Here is a 12,155-nt window from a genome sequence, read left to right on the forward strand (position 1 = left end):
TGACCCTTAATCATGCGATCCTGTACCATTTGGTTAGCACTCTAACCTCCGTCAGTACTTTTCCACCTACATCTAGCAGCACGCAGACTGGGCTTTCAGGTGCTGGTGAGCTAGTCTTTGACCATAGTTTCCCATCAAATAGCATATTCATCCATCATCACCTCAGTGGTCTGCTGTCAATTTGGGCTTTGAACTTATCCTTGGGAGTGTTCTTTGCTCTGGAGAATTTAGGGGAGTGAAGGCACTCTCTGCTCTCATGCGTAGGTGTGACCATCATGTTCATCCAACTTCACCCCTCCACGTGACTGAAGACCACAAAATTGAGCCTCTTGTGTATTAAAAATACTATTTTCTAATAGACCTCTGACGACTTTCTTGTTTTGTTCATACCTCCTGAATAGGAGCTTAGTTCTTTCACACGATTTGTATCCAATGTCTGCTCACTCCAGCCTGATAAGACCTTAGCTTCTTGGCTCATCCATTCTCGCCTTTGTGAGATTCACTTTGTGATTCACTTGTTTTCTAACTGTGCCACACTGGAAACAAGGCCTTCCTTCTTCAACCCAGCTCTGCTATAACACGTAGTGGAAAGTGTGTGTGTGTGTGTGTGTGTGTGTGTGTGTGTGTGTGTGTGTGTGTGTGTGTGTGTGTGTGTGTGTGTGTGTGTGTGTGTGTGTGTGTGTGTGTGTGTGTGTACATACAATCTATTCACTACTTAGCTAGCCTCAAGAATACTTTGTCTGCTTGCGTTTCCTTGCATCCGTACACATGTAAAACAGCTTCACATCTTCATCAATTCTGTAGCATAAGTTGCTTCATCTTGATCCCAAGATGTCACTTATCTTTGATACTTTCATGATGCCTTATCGAATATCTGCATGCTCTAGTCTCTGCATCTCTTTCATGTACGTCAGCTCGACTCTGTATGACGTCACCATTCGTCTTCGTCATTCATTGGCTCTGCTTCTTCCAGGATTTCATTCAAATGGCCATCATACTGTCTTATATGCAGGTATGGTTTTCTCAATGGGAACCTTGCTTCCAGGATTCTCTTCAATATCGGTATTTTCACTGGTACTGCACATGTCTCACTCTCTGGTTCCCAAGATATAGGCAAGATGGGCGAGGTGATTGAGGTGGGGGTACTTAGCTCCTTCTCCACAAGCCCCTCCCATGAAACTACCCAAAGAGCAGGCTATGAAATTTCATCTAAATGTAATAAGGTTGGTACCTTGGGAGTTCAGGAATTAAATAGGACATCCTCTAATTGTCATAATTGTGCCTTAGGTAGAGGTCCTCACTCCAATGTTAAATCACAAACCTTTTTCATAATATCCCCTGCCAACTCTCAGTTCACAAAGTGATCAAAACTAACTACATATCAAAGGATTGAAACCACTATGGACTTCTGGATCCATAATGCCTGTGGTACTGGGACGAGGAAGAAGGGCTCAGAGTTAGTAAGGATCAAAAGTGCTATTGACCAGAATGTGCGGTCTAGTTGTTGTAGAGCAAGACACAGGTGTAGATATTTAAACTGAGGAATGAGTTGCAGCTGGAGAAAGATGCGGGAGGAGTAGCAGAAGCGGTCCGGATTGCTGCAGAACGAGGAGCACCAGCTGTTGCTGACACGAGAAGTGAAGGCGTGTGACATTGCAGAGTGCGCACAGCAGGAAGTGGTGTTGTGAAGAGAAGGCTCACCTCCCTAACCTCATAGGGGTGGCTTCCTCTGAGGGAGAAGTGATGAATTCCCAGAATGTGTCAAACCAGCCAGAAAAAAAGTCAATTGGCACCTCCATTCTAAGCATACAATTGGCAGGCCATTTCTTACTCTCAAAGAGTCGCATATCACTATGAGAGGTATGTTCCATGCAAGGCTATTTCAAAGGCCGCTACTTGGCCCTCATCGTTTGCTCTCTGCGTGCATTACTGCTTTGACTTCAGCTCGCATGCTGATGATAGATTCAGGCCATGCAGTTCTGCAGACCATTTTTGGTTAGTGGCAAGTCTTCCCCATCAGTGTGCAAATGTTGGTTAATCGCCCTTCAGTATGGAGTAAGGGGTGGAGGGCAGGATGTAGGATTAAGTTAAAGTTAAAGATTCTCAACTTAATGACTGCTGTACTCCTAGACCATAGTGCCTATTTCTCCATCAGTCCTCCCACATAAACTAGACATGAGTTGGTTACAACCTAGAGATGGAAGAGAACTGGTGGGCAAGACTGGGGGTGGCGCTTGCTGGTGTGTGGGCACTTGTGCGTGTATATGTGGCCAATTAAAGTGAAAGTATTTTTTGCTTTGCACCGTAAAATGCTCCAGTCCCATCTCCTTGAGTGGGAACTCTCATGGAGGAAGGGGGACTATGGACTAGTACAGTGGTCGCTACAGTGAGTAACCTTTAAATAATTGTTCATTCCTGGGGTATAGCTATGCTACATAGATGACTTGCTTATAATACAATGGCTAGATAAACCTGGGCTCCTATTCCGGGCACATTTTAATTTTTTCAGTCAATTGTAATACACTGCTCAATTCTTAACATGTTTATTATTTCACACTTGTTTATTTTTATACCTTCTGTGATGAAAACCGATCAACTTGAAAAAAATGAAAATCGTTTGAAGGTGCATTCCAAAAAGATGTAGGGGTGGCAATATTTCCATCTTTAAAATTAATACAGACAAAGCATGATCTATCTGAAATTGTGTTGGAAGAAACAAAAAGCGAGCAGTGTATTGCAATTAAGTGAGGCAGGGTGCACAGTGTGGGAGATGAGGGGCATCCGCATGTTTTTAATATAAGAATCCAGACTGCAGCCGAACCTGCAGTAGTCTAGTGTTTCTATTCCACTTGTGCATAAAACCTGAAAATCATTCGGTGGTAATCCTGAGTTAGAATAAGAGTACTTCGGCGTACTAGGCAAGAGAAAAATTAGAGAACTGCAACACTGCTGTTGGATGTCGACAACTGTTTGCTTGGTAGGATCTTTGAACAGCAGCTTTACACGTCAGTTGTATCAAATTATATTAAGTAGCACGAACGACATCTAGATCATTCTCCGGGAACTTCCAAAGTATGAATAAACTCCCCAAAGTGACTGTGTGCACTCTTTACAATCTAGACATGTCTAACTATGTGTCTTGTTACTTTGTAACAAGTATGACCATGGTCTGTTGTAGGTAGGTTGTTTCCTTGCAAAATTTAGCTTGTTATATTGTGCATGTTTTTATCTTAACTCTGGATTTTGTTTGTGATTATTGTTTTTATTGTCTACATTTAAGGCCATGTGCCGAAATAAAGTTTTGTACTACTACTATATGTATCTCAAATCTAATTCTATTTTTCTTTCGTTTTACATTATTTTCACAGACAACAGGGGATCCGGTATCTGTATTTACTTATGAAGTAAAACCCAACTCAGACGAGCAAACCCAAGTCGCCAAGACTGCATTCAAACGGCTGAAGACTCTTCGACATCCTAACATTTTGTCTTACATTGACGGGCTAGAGGTAGACTTCATGCTTTTCTTTTGAGGTTTCAGTTGGGCACATTATTGTGGGTAGCGATGACATGGATTAGATCACAGTATAAAATGACTGCTTGGGGCAGTAGTAGGGAAGAATGAAACTGCATGAAGTTAATATTTTTCATAAAGGATAACTCTTATTACCGGTTTAGAGCATGAGCTGTATAGAGGTGAAAAATACTGGTTCATGGGCATATCAAAGGTTTAGGCATGTTACGTTTGACTGGAACACAACCCTCAAGGACTTTGCAGACAAGGAGCAAATCTGTGAAAATAGCTTGTCCCCCTGCACACATCCGTCTCATTGTTCAGACTTTTCTAGTGGCCCGATAGTCGGGCTCTGCATCCTATGTTAAAGCCTGTAACATTGATAGCTGGCATGTCTTGTATACCTTCTGTATATTTCACTTTAGGAATGTCTTTGCCCAGATCTGTTTCCAGAAAAGAGAGGGAAATCTATGGAGTTTTACTTTTTATTATGGAAATCCTGTTTTGTGTATTGATTATTGTGGTCTGGGTTTTGATTATGTGATAACCAATGTTCTCTTTCCACCAAAACTATGCTGGTGTTTGCTTCATACACGGTTCGGGATTGTAGAGGTCTGGCACTCTTTGGAGTTTTCATCTTGGCTTTCCCCCATTCAGAGTAGCGTCATGTAATGTTCGGATCCTAATCAAGTCTCACAAGCATCCCGCCTACCTTCATTTTCTCAGAGCCAAAGTACATATTGCTTACATACAGGATACTCCTCTACTTGGTAAAGGCATGGCTAGTTTACAAAGCAAGCGATGTTTGCATTTGCAAGAAAAAGAGAGGCCAAGGTATGTATGCAATTTGACATTGAAAAGAAGCTAGCAGACAAAAATGCCAGAATTCTTTTTTGCCATTATTTTACCAAACCATCTGCATGATTGGTGGATTGTGCAGAGGCATCTTTGATTTTAGAAAGGGCTTTCAAGGTGGCTTTTATTGTCCAACTAGATGAGTCTAGGGGGGAGTACTCGAGAGTCCGATCGGGCCCCTAAGAAAACATTACAGCTCTGCAAAGAATCTGGCCTCGTAGATATAGAGGGTGCAACACCCGCAAGCAAGACTGTAGGCCTCATAACTAGTTTGGCGGTGTGGACAAAAATGGTGTTAATGCAGTGGTAACTGGGTTACCACTGCATTACTGCCGAATTACCACCTGCCGAACTACGGGTTTTGGGATAAGGTGGAGGAAAAACCTACAGCAGAAGGCTGGGGGTAATTCCTCTGCTTTATAGCCAAAAAAAGCATAATTGGCAGAATTACCACGGGTGGTAATTCCACTGAAAATCCCCATGGAGTTCTATAGACTCCAATAAGTGGGAGCTTAACACCGCCTACCACCACTTGTAACCCGGCTGCAATTCCGCGGGACCGAGTGGTGGTAACGATAAATCCGTTTGGTGGTATCTTGGCGGATTTACCGCTGAGAAACCACTAAACTTGCAATGAGACTCTATACCTTTTTCTCACATACAAATAGATTATTCACTGTAATAGATTGCATTCTGCTTGGAGTCTAGATTATCTCATAGACTCCTAAATAGGTGACATCGCTTGATCTGACCACTGTCTTTGCCACTCTCGATTTAGAACTGGAGGAGAAATGCCATAGAACTTGGAAGCTGAATGAATCACTTCTACAGACCTATTTACTGTTGGAGTGGGCGGGGTCATTAATTCCTCCAAGAGGCTCATGCTCATTCAAAAACCAGCTACACTTTGATATTGAGTTCCACCACAATTGAAAAAACTCTCTGGGGTACTCTGATCTGGAGTAATGCAAAATAGAGAAACAGGGTCACAGAAGGTGTTGCAGTCGGCTAGGAACCAGCTGAATTTGTTCAGCTGAAAAGGGGCTGAATATGCTTTACCTTGGGGCACTCTGAGATGCTTTGAATGAGCCAATAAAGGCAGTAAGCTTCTGGCATGTAAATTGAAAGCAAAAATAACTTCTACTTCTATAAAAACATTGCCAAAATTCAGATAGGACAAAAGCGTATATAGAATCTGCGAAATTGTCCCAGATTAGAAATGACAAATTCACCTTGTACACGGCTGGAACTATTTATGGGGTGGGACTTCCTGGCCAAAAGTGATTTGCAATCACTGTCCCCAAATGACAGGGGGACCTTTACGGGAAGACATTAAAGAAGGTGCTGTCTTGGCTTTGAAATCTGCTAAAGCACCCAGCCCTAATGGGTTCCCTGCTCAGTTTTGTAAGACTTTCTTCCACCTTCTCTTGTGTCCATTGCATAGATTTTTCAACTGACGTATGACAAAAAAAGCCATTGTGCTTTCAGTGGGGGAAGTTTGAATCCGTGTTACCAAAGCCAGGCTTTGACCCCACTATATGCAGTTCTGACCACCCATAACTTTTAGAGCACAGATGCCAAAATAAGGCTCCTTGAGGATGATCTTCTTTTAACTTTGTCTAAAGCTCTTACCCTGGTGGCGATTCTGCTTAAGCTCCTAGAGGATTACTGGGTGGTAGCTGGTTTGAAAACCAACCTATAGTAGATAAAACATTTTAATATAAGACACCCTGTTTCTTGGAAGGAACAATTGGCATATATCTTCTACCTTGCACTGAGCAGATAGAATTGATTTATTTAGGCTTGTATATCACGAGTGGACCATCAGACTGACATGCAGCCACGTAACCTTGCTTTTCTCCAGATTAGGGAACACTTTAAATCCTGGCAGAATCTAGCAACCTCTTGATACGGCAGGATAGCCTCAGTAAAAATGTTAGTCCTTCTACTCCCTCTGTTTGTTTCAAGTAGTGCCAATTGGTTCCTTGCTTCATCTACAAAAAGCTAGTTTCCTTCATATGGAAAGGTTCATTCACTCCACAGAATAGCTCAGAAAATGTTGTAATGATCTAGAGAAAGGTGCTTGGGTTGCCCTAGTATTATGAACTTTTAACCAGATGCACAATTGAGTCCTGAGTGATTGGCTCAAACCATCCTTGTAGTAGACAGATAGTTGTGCTGTATGATTTGGCATTTTAGATTGGAAATGCCATTGGCTACGTATGAGCTCCCCATAACATTTACTAATTTCAGAACTGGGGACTAAGTCACACACAGGGTAGCCCTGACTTCTTTCTCTGGTGCTGCCACTTCTATACATTACACCATGACAGCTTTAAGGCTTGGGAAAGAAGAGGCTTAAATTAATTGCCCAGCCCAGGTTTTCAATAGGAAGATCCGGTCCATTGAATACTTTTCAGATGGGGGAGTTGGAACGCGTGCGTTACTTCCAATTCTGTTGTTGTTCTTGAGTTCAAAGCTTAGGGAAAAGGCTATAGGACAATTGATTTCTTTTGAAAAGTTTGTCTTCTCCCAGGAATCGAAAGATTTGCTCTTCAAAATATGTAAGTTGTTAATGTCCTTATTCTATTTTCCAGAAAAAATGTGACGGTGTGGTATGGAAGAAAGTTTGGGAACATTCTAAGAGGGATTCCCTCAGTGTGCGTTATGCTCAGCTGAGTATGAAAAACATTATCCCCCTGGTACCTCACCCTGGATCTCACAAAACATTTTCAGGAGACAAACCGGGTCTGTTTTGGAGAGGATTTGGAGTGATGGAAATACTTGCATATATAGTTGAACTGCCCCCAAACTAGGAAGATTCTGGAATGCAATGGTTGGCACAGTAAATCAGATCACAGGGCTTGTACTAACAAAATCACCTTGGCTGTTTCTTTTTAGAGATTGTTGCAGGAAAGGACTACCCATCTTCTCAGAAAGGTAGCACCTTAGACACCAAGGTATTTTTGTTAGCAAGAGTGGTGATTGCTTCGCATTCGTGATCTCGGCAAGTATAGGATTTACATTCATGGCTTCGTAGATTTTGGGACATGCCTATCTATGAAAAGCTTAACTATGTTCAATTTATTTGCTATCGAAGGCCTGATTGTAGACCATATGCAAGCCTACAAAAAAGAATACTTGTCTGTTAAAGTGGGCTGCTCTGGCACTACTCAATTTCTGAATTGCATAGTTAGTGCCTTCATTGTTTGTTCACACCAAGGTGTAATATTAGAGAACATGGTGTGTGCTGCCTCAAGGGTTGTTGTTCCTTTCCCATTTACTATTTTAGTTAGTGTTTGTTAATGCTGTTCTTACTGTTTGACTTTACTTTAAACCACCCGTTTATTCTTCAATGTTTTCTGAAAGTAAACATGATACTAAAGATTTTTGTTTGAAAAGTGTTTCTAAAAATAAACCCAGACAGACCATTGTTATTGTCTTCTCCATCTAACTGACGAGTCCCCAGGTAATTTGACTTTTCTCAAGTGGTGCAGGACAACTGGGATCATAGAGTAACCCGCACATTTATATAATCACCCACTGTTCATGAAATGTGTGATTACTTCCTTTTGAAACCACCTGCTCATGATGGCTTGTTTGCAAGGCTATATCTAGTGCCGATTGCATAGTGTGGTGTTTTTCAGTATTCTATACCAAAATACCATCAGCAGGATAATTGACATTTGAGCACATTGAAGGATTTGTGTTATGCACCATTTGAGTCCTCTCTGGCAGTAGCTCCCAAGCCTTTCTCTAGCCAATGAACTGATATATAGAGTAGTGACTGCCTCACTATGGAATTTTCTTTGTAGCAAAGTAACGAAAACCAAATGAGTCTGTCACTGAATTGTACTTTAACTTCTGACCTCCTGTTGTCTGATGCTAGTATTGTTATTTAGCATTGGTAGGCTGAGATGGTAGGTTTTCCAAGCAGAATTCCATCCCTCTCCTTCCCACAACTGACAGGGCTTAAATGACTAGAGCAACATGTTGTTGCATCAAAGCAAAGCTGCTCCTGTTCCATCAGTGATTGTGTGCCACCGGCTTCCAAGGTGTTGACTGCTTTTTTTTTTTTTTTTTTTGGCAGACTGACAAATGCCTCTATATTGTGACAGAGCCGGTCACTCCACTGAGCACCTATTTGAAGACCAAGGCAGAAGCCGGCGGGTTGAACGAGCTGGAAATCTCGTGGGGGCTCCACCAGATTGTGGTAAGACTTCTTTGATGGTTGCGTTTGCAAATACAGTGAAATGCTTTGTGTGTTTGAGGGCGCGCACACATACATGTGCGCACACACGCGTGTTTGACTGTGATAGGTAACCAAAAGACATGGACCTTTAGTCTCCCAGTCTGCTTGGTTTCTGTGGCAATTTTGGCATGTCACGAGAAGGGATGAACTCGCAAAATAAAGGAAGTTTAAGCAGTTTCATTATGAATTAACTAATGGGCTTTGTGGTTAGCAGGTAAGGATGGGCTAAAACATGAAAAGAAACAAGCCTGCTTGACAGTAATTATATTTCTGATGTTTGTTAATCTGCTTAGAATCACATGCTGTGCATAGGTCCGACATCCAGTGGTCACTGCGGAGTATTGCATTTTGTTTTTCGTAGTCGAAAAGGGACGTCGACAAGGCGGGTCTGAAATACTATCCCTATAGTGACGTGCGTTGTACCCACAATCCCTCACGCGTCGAGGTCCCTCAGATTGTTTTTTTCCGCCCAGCTACTGGTCGCCTTTACGCGGAGCTCCTCGAGAGATATTGCAGATTCCATCTCCTCGACCTTTGGTCGTTTTCCTATTTAATATATAACATATTGATCCCTCCCTTGACGCAGTTGTGAAGCTGTCTCCGCCGAGCAAGATCTTCGACGGAGGGGACGAGCGGAGGAGATCCTTCGGCGCTGCCGAACACGTGGCCTGGCCTCGCAGGCCAAATACAGTAGGGAGAGTGGGGTCGTGGGACATCTCTGGTTCTTTTCTGAGAATGCCTTTCCTTTTCCCCTTCCTTTCCCTTGGGGTCGTTATCACGATTTATTGCCTCGGCTATGGAGAGGACACCCTTTAGGTTTTGCCCGCTTTGCAAGAGCAAGTTTACTTGGAAGGACAAGCATTCACGGTGTAACCGCTGCTTGCCCCTCGATCACAAAGAGGAGGGTTGCACGGCTTGTCGGCTTCTTAAGCCAAAGACTCTAAAGACCGTAGGGTCAAGAGGTGGGCGGCCTATGCTATGTCGAAGGCCGATTCTTCACCCGCCGCTGCTACCACCGACAGTGACGAGGAACGTGATAACACGACCTCCGCTACGGAAGTCGTAGACCCCTCTAAAGAGCGCTCGCGCTCTTCGTCGTCTGTCCCCGGCCCCGACGGGCTCGGCTCATGCCCTGCTTATGGGGATGAACACCCCGGCGACACTGACGCACACGATACCACACATAAGCACACAACCCATGGCTCTTCTTCGTCGAAGACTAAGAAAGCATCAGCGCCCAAGGAGACGCAGGTTCCACCGGCGGCCTCCTCGGACCGTTCAGGTTCGAAGCCCCTCTCGCAACCGCAGCCGCGACCAGCGACTGGGCTTTCGGCAAATAAGGGCGCCGCCCCCAAACCATCGGCCGGCGCGCACCAGCAGAGAGCGCACGCCGCCGTAGAACGATCGACACCCGTAACGTCGAAACCACAGCCCTCCGCTGACAAACGAGTCGCAGAGAGCTTGGCGAGGATCGTTGTAGCCGACGCCCAGAAGCGTACGCCGAAAGACACGTTGAGCGCTACGCAGAGGTCGAAAGACACGCCGAAAAAGCCCGAAGAAAGACAGGGACTACCCCCTTCAGTCGGGGGGACCCCCAGCACACCGGAAGGCTTTTCGGAAGGCGACGGGACACTTTCCTCGACGTTATGGGAGAGGTCGAGCCGTTTTCAGCTAGATGACACTAATTTTCCCCCGCTAGACCGCTCAGGGGTACCCCATGAAACCATGGAAAGGCTCCATCTCTGCATGGAGAGAATGGAGAGGTTTATGAAGACCCAGAACCCTCCCACTCCCAAGAGAACAAGAGAAGGGCCTCAGGGGGACCCCAGGGCCAAATATCCGAGACTAGTCAATCCCCAGCAGGACACAGCCTCAAACTTCCATAATGTGTATGACCTCACTGGTGAGGAACAATACTTGGAGGAGGAGGATGAATTTGTGGACGATGAAGAGGGACAGAACCAGGATGAAGGTCTGGAAGACAGCCCAGACATGGTAGGAGAAGGCTTCGGAGAAAATCCAGAAGAAGGACCTTCTCATCCCTGGCAATCCCCATCAGTATATTCGGACACTGATGTCCTGAACCTAAATCCAACTGATAATTCACCTGTTAGAAACACGTCTCCCATTGACGATCAGCCCACATTCAATGCCCTGTTGCGCAGAGCAGCAGCACATTTCGAACTGGACACTGGGGAGATCTCTCCTGAAATAGTCTTTGTGGAAAGAGTAATTAAGGAGAAACCCCCGGTCAGCCAGACCATTTCCCTCCTCGCTTCAGTGAAGAGAAGAATCATCCCTTCGCTATCCACACCCGCACTAATCAGAGGAGTTAATCCAAGAATTGAAAAACTTTTCACTCCTTCACCCTCAGACCCGCTGTACATCAGGGGACATTCCATTCTGGATTCCCTTGTAGTAACTAATACAAGGAAGAGGGCAGGGGTGCCGCTGTCCACCAGCGAGGCACCACCTGACAAGGAGGGCAAGAGGTTATATGCCCTTGCAAAGAGAGTCACATCCTCGGCTGCCTTTTCGGCAAGAATTGCGAACAACAATTCTTTGCTAACTAGCTATGCGGACGCGCAGTGGGCCAAACTGCGCAAAGACGCCGAAGAAGCGCCGGAACCACTACGTACACGCCTGCTATCAACTATTGGCGAAGGAACCCAGGTCAACCAGAGTATTGTAAAGAACTCTCTGGATGCTGTAGAGACAGCGGGACGTTCCCTGGTTCAGGGAATACTCCTAAAACGCCATGTATGGCTGCGCAACTCAGGGTTCAAACCGGAGACACAGGCGTCTTTAATAAATAAACCTGTTGAAGACTCAAACCTCTTCGGGAAAGCGGTGGATGAGGCTCTGGAGATGGCTAAAAAAGAGTTCGATACTATCAAAATTCTTGACCAGATCTCTAAGCCCACTACCAGACGCGGCTATGGCAACAAACGCTTTTTTCGTGGCCAACGCCAACAGCAGAATCAGCAGCAACAGTACCCTGCCACCAATTACCAGACCAATAGTGGGCAGTACAGCCAAAGAGGCCAGCGCCGGGGCAAAGGGAGAGGTAGGGGGTCCACCCCCAGAGGCTCCCAAGCCCCCAACAACACCAAGTGACGCGAAGATTCGCGTCCCCTCCCATGCAACACCGGTCGGGGGCCGGATAACATCCTTTCTTCCAGCATGGGAGGGAATAACGTCAGACCGCTGGGTACTTTCCACCGTAGCCCACGGATACTGCATCGGATTCAACAGTTCCCCAACATACAGACCCCCGAGGGGACGACGCATGACACCGGAACACCTTGCCATCCTTCTCCAAGAAGTACAACAACTGCTGGAAAAAGGAGCCATAGAGGTCGTGCCTCTATCTCAGGTAACGGAAGGTATTTATTCAGTGTACTTCCTTGTACCCAAAAAGGATCTAACCATGCGCCCTGTATTAGATCTGCGCCCAGCGAACAAGTTTATCAAACCCCAGAAGTTTCGTATGGTGACCTTACAGGAAGTGATCCCACTGCTATCACAGGGAGA

At 45.0% G+C, this 12,155-nt stretch overlaps 1 protein-coding gene across 3 annotated transcripts in view; it reads left to right on the forward strand.

Moving 5' to 3' along the window:
* Window positions 1-12,155, forward strand: part of SCYL1 (SCY1 like pseudokinase 1) — an 846,426-nt gene that overhangs the window by 92,123 nt on the left and 742,148 nt on the right. For all 3 annotated transcript variants that reach the window (XM_069644735.1, XM_069644736.1, XM_069644734.1), the window contains exons 2-3: window positions 3,369-3,509; window positions 8,460-8,582. In XM_069644735.1, coding sequence (XP_069500836.1) covers window positions 3,369-3,509; window positions 8,460-8,582 — 264 coding nt within the window. The remainder of the gene's footprint in view (window positions 1-3,368; window positions 3,510-8,459; window positions 8,583-12,155) is intronic.

This window comes from Ambystoma mexicanum, chromosome 2p (genome assembly GCF_040938575.1).
Source record: "Ambystoma mexicanum isolate Mex_15411 chromosome 2p, UKY_AmexF1_1, whole genome shotgun sequence".
Lineage (NCBI taxonomy): Eukaryota > Metazoa > Chordata > Amphibia > Caudata > Ambystomatidae > Ambystoma > Ambystoma mexicanum.